The 8199-nt window shown below is 38.4% G+C and overlaps 1 protein-coding gene across 2 annotated transcripts in view; it reads right to left on the reverse strand.

Moving 5' to 3' along the window:
* UBE3A (ubiquitin protein ligase E3A) overlaps positions 1-8199 on the reverse strand; it is a 67732-nt gene that overhangs the window by 56217 nt on the left and 3316 nt on the right. Inside the window, exons 2-3 of one of the 2 annotated variants that reach the window (XM_019524821.1) lie at positions 2267-2386; positions 1461-1526 (exon numbers count right to left, since the gene is read on the reverse strand). Coding sequence is in view for 1 of the 2 variants with exons in the window: in XM_019524820.1 (XP_019380365.1) it covers positions 2267-2286 (20 nt within the window). In the remaining variant the exon portion in view is untranslated. The remainder of the gene's footprint in view (positions 1-1460; positions 1527-2266; positions 2387-8199) is intronic. The other variant, XM_019524820.1, reaches the window with a different exon arrangement.

Genomic DNA, 8199 nt, shown 5'->3' on the forward strand with positions numbered 1-8199 from the left:
TTTTTTTTTTTTTTTTTTTTTTAAATATAGAGTGTTGGGACTAGGCTCGGGCTGGGTGTGGGACAGGGACGGGCAGAGCAGCCATGGGGGCTTCTCCTGCAGCTCCCCCCTGCCCAGGGTGAGGCAGGCACAGCCAGAGGAGCCATGGGAGAACCTGCAGCTGTGTCTGCCTCTCCCTGGCCGATCCTAATCTCTGAATCGAATCACTGTCCTCCAAACTGAATACTTCCCTATTCGCAGAGCCCTACTACACTAGACTATACTATGCTATACTATATACCTACCTACCTATCACTTGTGTTGATAGAAGCCTCAAGATCTTATCTGAAACTGCCCAGTGCAAAAAGGTTTGGGATCTTGGTAGTTTCTAACAAGTCATAAAAACAGAGAGTATGCATGTGTATAGGTCCTTTCCAATCATGTCCCTGATTTAAAAAAAAATGGATGTGAAAAAGCAGACTTGCAAGCTCTTTGGGGCAGGGGGCAAACTTTTACTTTTCTCAGAACAACATGTAGTATAGTAGGATCCTGAGCTCTCACTGGAGCACTCCTTGATGCTTTCAAAAGTACAAATAAATATAAAAAATGGCTAGCAGTACTGGGGAAAGTGAAGATTATCACCAGTTTTCAACACTCACTGCAGCAGCATATTGAAAAACGAGAACAGAAACAGATAAGTGTAGACAGCAGCCAAACGAAAATAAAAAGAAAGCTGGTCATATGCTGAATACCAATTTGCTGCGGAAAATATATTGATCTCTGGTATATCTAGGATCTAAATTCTAACGTGATGATTTAGATACATTTCATTTGGGCTTCCTGAGAATTTACATCACTAGACATTATGCACCTAGTACCAAGCAAAGTTCTTGTGCCAGTTGATCAGGAAAACAGTACTAGAAAGACATTTTTAAAGACCCTAAATTTTCAAGGAAATTAAGTAGTCAAACAAATAACAGAAATATTTCAGCAAATTATGGTGCAAAATTCCTCAAGTCACTTTTTTTCTGGATTTCCAGTGGATCTGTTTACAATGTGTTTATAATATGAAACACTAAACGGAGATTATAACGACAGGACAACACTTCTGAAAGAATATAAAATACAAGTAGTTTAAAAGAAATTATTATAAGCTTTCAGCAGTATTTTAAGCAAATGTGGAACAATCTATTCTTCACTATAAAACTGAGTTTACAAACAAACATAGCATTACTTTCCAAATACGTAAAAAACAAATGGCATACTTAAATTGCAGAGAATATATTATAATATGCTAAAATATTTCTTTAACAAATTTGACAAAAGTCAAGTATATGTTTTTGTACATATAATTTTAACAAGACCCCAGAGCAAGTGTTCTTACAACTTTGAACCTTGAATTAGTTTGGAGAAACTGATCACAAGACACCAACTAATCTGAAAACTGCAGCATGAGCTAGCAAATTCAAATGGTGGCTCACTTCCAACAACACTGGGAGCAACTTCTCCATTCTGCAAGCCACTCCTTTTACCTCCACTGTAACTCCCTAGGAGAGAAAAGTAAAGGTATGCAAGTCTATGGAATTTAGCAATATTATCAAGCTTCCTGGATGAATGCTTTCAGTAAACTTTAAGTAATTAAGTGGGGGGGGTTTTCTTAATAAGGAGACTGCCGTAATATTTTTAATCATCACAAAATCTGTGTACTATTATAGTTTGAAACTGTGATCTGCTTGCTAGCAAACCTTTTTCTTTACACACACACACACACACACACACACCGCATTGAGACACTGTACTTCAGGGGCAGGCAACCCCCGGCACGGGGGCCGGAGTGTGGTAGGCGAAGCCGTTTTGCTTGGCATGCACACCTTGGGGCATATGGTAAGGAAGGGGCCAGAGCTGCATTGCCACAACAAGGATCAGGCCCCTTGCAGCTCCCCCAACGTCCACCCCTGGCATGCCAACACCTTACAAGCCAGGTCTGTGGGTGTTTTTGGCACTGTCCAAAAACATTGCTGACCCTTGCTGTAGTTTATTGTTGGAGGATGAACATGAGTGCCAAGATGCTGACATTCAAGGCAGCAGAAGGCAGAACTACATGGATTTACAAATCAGTTCAAGAAAAAGAGAAAGTAATGTACGGTTTAACCCCAGTATACTTTAAACAGCTACTTTACAATTACCTTCAAGTCATACAAACACACATAATTCCTTGAAATGATAATGTTATACTAATAATGAACTACCTACTTCTATTTTACAAAACACAAAGTTTAATGTTTACCTTTTACAAGCTGTGGCCATTCGGTGACATCAGGGTGATCACAATTCTGAGTCACTGATTAAAAACAGGTTGTCACACCAGTCCTGCCGATCAACTGGGCTACGCATAGGCTTAACAACTCTAAATAAATAAAAACAACTCTGTTAGAAGCTCTTTAAAGGTTGCTTTCAATTATGTTGAGCATATATCAAGATAGCTTTTCAGCCTGCCCATCAAATAACGGTTATGGAAAGAGTAAAATTACTAATGCTAAATATTATTTTTACCTACTAAGCTTAGAATATGCTGTTAAAATGATTATATTGCCATCCAAAAATCAACTATGCTTCTACTTTAATTCACTACAGCAGACAGTACTGGCTCATATAAAACAGCTTGAAAATTAATTCAAATTTATAAAATTCAGTAAAAGCTCACCAAGTGATGGAAAGCACTTAATTCAAGTGAACAAAGATTCTGTAAATTTACATAAACAGGAACTGCGGCTCAATTCTTACCATAATATGGTATTTAGTACATGTTATTCTCACATAACTCAATTTTACTTGCTTTTAAAAAGAGCAGAAGATTCAGTATTGTGTGGGGCTTATTTATTGCTAAATATTATCTCCCAAAAATACGTAGAATGAACAAAGTCCATGCATGGAACTACTTAAGACATTAAAAAGCAACAATGAACTTATCACCCGGTAGAGTTTGGTCTAATAAACACCCCTTGGAGTGTTTGCTTCATGTATAGGTACATTTTTCTGTCTTCTACTCACACTTTTGAAAATTATTTTTACCTGTCAACTGTTTCCTGTGATACGGTTCGACAGATTTAAATTGTAGGATTGGTCTTCTATTCTGTCAGGCAGGTGGCAACCAGTGATCACTCAGCAATACTTGTGCCCACAGCGCCCTGGGACCACCCTGGATGATTACTTCCATGGCTGGAAAGGAACCAGTTAGTTTCTTACCTCTTTCTATCATCTACCCTAAACTACAGTTAACAGAAAAAAGAATCGCAATCATATCCTCAACACTGAAATCAACCAATTCTCATCCCCAATCGAGTTATTAGCAGAACTGGAATAAAAAGTGTAGAGGAAAACAGTGTGGATCCCAGTTTCTCTGATGGCATCAAAAAAGCAATTATAAAAAAATTAACTTTGTTCATCTAAGTCTATCTTGTGATAATGCAGGATTATTCAGTAAAGCACTTTATTTTTAAACATATTTTATAGGCTGCTCATTCATGAAGGAAGTATAAAAACAATTGACATTTGTTCCTGTTTTCTTCTAAGTAGGCAAATCAGGCACTATTTGGTAGTTATACAACTTAAGCACTGAGCAAGTCCGGAACTAACTTTATAAGCCTCACTCTGACCTGTACACACTGTAGGATTTTACTTAGCAGTACCTTCACATACATTAATGCACAAGAGCAAATGGTCTACACAGGAAGAATAGCTTTTGACATGCTGCAGCTAGTAACATCTGGGACAGGCCAAACCACACAGTAACCTTTTTTGCATGCTAAGGGAGTACATGCAACAACTTCACGCATTAAAGGCTCCTCATCCCAACCCACTGACCACAAGTTTCCTTGCAGAAAGCACCTAATTGTAACAAATATTAGAAATTCTTCCTATTTGCTGAAGTGTATTAGGAGGCTTGGCACAGCTCAAAACGATGAGGGAACAAGAAACAAACTTTATGGAGGTTTACGAGATCAGACACTGACTGACTAGCACAAGTCATTACATCATAAATATATCACATTCTTCATCTGTCAGATGGAACGTGATACCAACCAACTTTGGAAGGCTCCTTGTTTTTATCTACAGAACTCAAATATTAACAATATCAAAATGACATTTCCTTCCCTCAAGGAATCTGGATTGATTAATGCAATAGACTTGAAAGGAGACTTGCTTAGGGGAAGAAGAAAATTTTTTTTTCAGAATCAAATTAGACCTCAAAGTAGCAGCTGAAATTTATATGTAGAAAACAGGATGCATGTAAATGCAAATAACCATTTCCAGGAAGTTAATACTGGGAAATAAGAATCCACAGATGAAATTCCAGTACTTCCCACAATGACAGTGACACAAAACACAAGTGGTTTTCAAACTGATGTCTGTCACTCATGAGTAGTACACAGAATGAAATACTTGGGAACCAAGTAAGATTTGTGATGCAATGCAAGATGAAAAGCTTAGAGTACTGCTTAATGCAGACTGAAGTTTGGATAGCAGAGGTTACCTCCCTTTTCAATAATTTGTTTTAAGGACAAGGACTCTGATTTTCTTCTTTTTACTTCTTTCAAAAGCAACAAGAAACTAACTGTTTGTTGTTACTCTGTTTTGTGTAAGTATAGAGAAGCAGGTTTGTAATGATGTGTTTGTTACTAAAAATAAATGAAAGTGTTCATCTTTAAGCCTGCTCTGAGGTTCCCTATGATAAACAGGAATGGAGCCTAAACTGGTTATATGCGATACCTCCACAATTGGCCTGAAATTCACAGGTGTCAAAACTTATGAATTATGGTCAATTTTCATGAACCTATTCTATCAATGAATACCTTGATAGGTACTGAATTAGCTATGCTATCAAAGTGAAGTGTTACGCACCTGCCAGATTAGGAACTAGAAAGAATGATTAACATGGAATAGCTTTCTAGTCAATGGAAGCATCCCAGGTGAGGCTTCGCACATTTCCTGTACTTAGAAATGGTAGATTTTTTTTGACAAGTTAAAAAAAAGATCGCATAATGGGATAGCTGTGGCCTAAAGGAAATCAGTTCTGCTTTGGCTGTCTCCATGGAACTAGAAGAGGTGGAGCAACAGAAAATCTTTAGAGATGAGGAAACAAAGTGCTAGATCTGGGTGAAAACCCACAGAATACAGAAGACAAAAGGAACATGTCTTTTAAGCAGTGGAAATTTTTTGACTCCTGGACTTGAAAAAGCTGAAGGGAACTTGCTACAGAAGCCAAAGAAAACTCCATGACCAGGAAGAGAGAAATACATAGGTGGAGTGGGGTCCAGAAGATAAGTTGGCATCTCTGGATGCACCAATCCATGTTGAGGGCAACCCTCAGTCTATTCTCTTAGCTTACTTTTTTTGGCCAAGTATTTTGATGCCTGGCAGATGGAAATGTGCTAGAGAGATTTCATTTTGCTCCTCAAAGAGAGATGACTCCTTGAATAAGCTACAGCTTCTCTCTGGTAGTATATACAGGCTATCACAGGTGCAGGTTCCTTTTGGAACGAAAAGCAATTGTTTGCACATACGTAAGTCACCAATCAGAGATCTAAGCTCTATTGCTGGATCAAAACACTTACGAGCAAATATTTCACCTTCTGTAGTGAAGTTCTTTATTCCTAGAGGGTTGTTACTGGTACATGTTAATATTTCCAGACTTACACTGGCAGCTTATAAATGTCTGGCTGCCAGAGAATGTTTAATTTTGTGCACCGTCTGTTTAACTACAAAGATAATCTCTAGCAATGAACCTTGAACTTTGCTTACAGATTTTTCATGCCATGATAACCAACAGAAGATGTGAACTGGTTTCAATCAGGGCCAAACTTAAATAATAAAAGGCCTGATAAATTACAGACCGTTACAACTTCCAAGAGAGGTTTTAAAGAAGTAGTTCTCATAAGCCAGAAGTATTAATTTGACTACTGTTAAAAATCTTTTTAACATAACAAGAGCTCAGGGGAAAGAAATTCTGTACATTTACTACTAAACTCAAATCATGGATAAGCTGAATAATGTTATATGCATGTAATTTGTTAGTCTTCTGGAGACCAATAAGGAAAGCCACTAGAATTTCATAAAGCTGCTTTAAATAAGGTCTGAACTAATTTAGATGAAAATGAATTAGGTTAGCTCTAGAAAACCTAGTCCTGAATGTAAAATTCTGTTTCTAATGAGGCAGGTTTATGTTACAGTAAAAGACAGGCCTTTTGGAGACAGTGTGTTGGAAACCTCTATTCTACAGTCCACAGATTGAATCTGAGAATTTTCACCTCGAATTTCTTTTTCTTGGTTGAGCTAGTTAAGATTCAATACTTTTCTTACAACATCCCTTTTTTGGCTTCTATAACAATGAAGAATGTATATTTTGAAAAATTAAATTACCAGGTTTTTTTCAGACAATTAGAAGAATAATTTCCTTTTGTAAAAAAGAAGCCATAGAAAAAAAAACACTCTAAAAATTCCCCCAAATATCAAGTCACAGCATCAACTTTTCTAAAGTAACCCAAGACCAGGCCTCATGAACAGCACACTTCTTCTAGAACTGCTTTTTGATCGATTATCTTTTAACTGATTCTACTTAGTTTTTTGCAAAAGGGTCTACAAATAATTCCTTGAATATTTACATAATATTTATGTAAAAGAAACTTTGTAGGTTCTTCACCCAAGATAAGATTGATCTGGACTCCTCCAGTAAATCATCCTGCTGACATAACTTCTAAATGAAAGGAGTTAAATCAGTTTCATATCCAGAGATACTATGCTGCTACATGGCCAAGCCTGCTTAACTAAAATTTGTGAGCCTGCAGAAGTGAACTTTGAGTGAACTTTGTTTGCTGGGGGTTGCTGGAAAGTTATACGAGGGTCTAGTGAATGTTCCATACATTGTCAATTCAAAATCTTCACTAATAGGTACCTATTAGCAGAGTTTCATTTAAATCGTGGGAAGAAATGTGGATTTGGGATTACTTTGTTTTAACCAAAAATTGTGGATTTTTTAAATCAGAGAAAGCCAGGATCCCTGTTGATCACTTTCTCTTTCCCTGTAATAAGCCCCACCTTTTTTTTTGTAAGTGCCTGTGGTAAACTGATTGCTGGCCAAATTAATAATCTGGACATACCCACTGGTAGAGTGAGGGACCAATAAGCTCATACAAACCCAGGGTATATCACCGGGAGCACCCCAACACCCCAGGGTTTTGTCACAGTACTATCCTGGAAATCAATGACTTTGAAAAAGATTTCAGGATCTAGAAAGAACATGAAACCAAACAAGTATTCCTGGCTTCTTGTAACTAATACAATCCATAGATGAATGAATAGAGGAATAGCAGGAAGAAGAATTTTATCTTTGCACACAGCACTGGTGAGATAGATACTTGGATAATGCATATCGTTCTGGTACCAAAACTTTAAGAAGGATGATGAAAAATGGGAGAGCATGCAGAAGGGAACCTCAAATATAACTTGACGGGAGAGGAAAGTACCACACAGCAAAAAACTTATAGCATTCAATCTACTGATCTCCTGTAACAGAGGTGGCTAACCTGTGGCTCCGGAGCCACATGCAGCTCTTCAGAAGTTAATGTGCATCTCCTTGAATCTTTGCACAAGCACACGGTGATCAGCTTTCATAGCTGTTACGTCACACCGTGTGCTTGTGCAAAAATTCAAGGAGATGCATATTAATTTCTGAAGAGCTGCATGTGGCTCCGGAGCCGCGGGTCGGCCACCCCGTTCTATAAATTAAGATTTGATTACATTTACTAATCCCTTCACGGAAATGAAATAATGAATACCAACAGGCTCTGATCTAGCAAAGAGAGGTATAACAAGAACCTATACCTCAAAGCTGAAGCAGGACAAAATGATTTTATAGTTTCTAGGGTCGGAAGGGACCTGAGCAGATCATCTAGTCCAACCCCCTGCCATGGCAGGAAGAGCACTGGGGTCAAATGACCCCAGTAAGGTGGTCATCCAACCTCCTCTTAAAAACCCCCAGGGTGGGAGCTTGCACCACCTCACTTGGAAGCTGGTTCCAGACTCTAGCCGCCCTGACCGTGAAGTAGCGCCTCCTGATGTCCAACTTAAACCTTCCCTCCGCCAGCTTGTGACCATTGTTCCTGGTCACTCCTTGCGGCGCTCGGGGGAACAGGGACTCCCCCAGCGCCTGCTGATCCCCCC

This window comes from Gavialis gangeticus, unplaced genomic scaffold, assembly GCF_001723915.1.
Source record: "Gavialis gangeticus isolate Ggan-Ray unplaced genomic scaffold, GavGan_comp1, whole genome shotgun sequence".
Taxonomy (NCBI): Eukaryota; Metazoa; Chordata; order Crocodylia; family Gavialidae; genus Gavialis; species Gavialis gangeticus.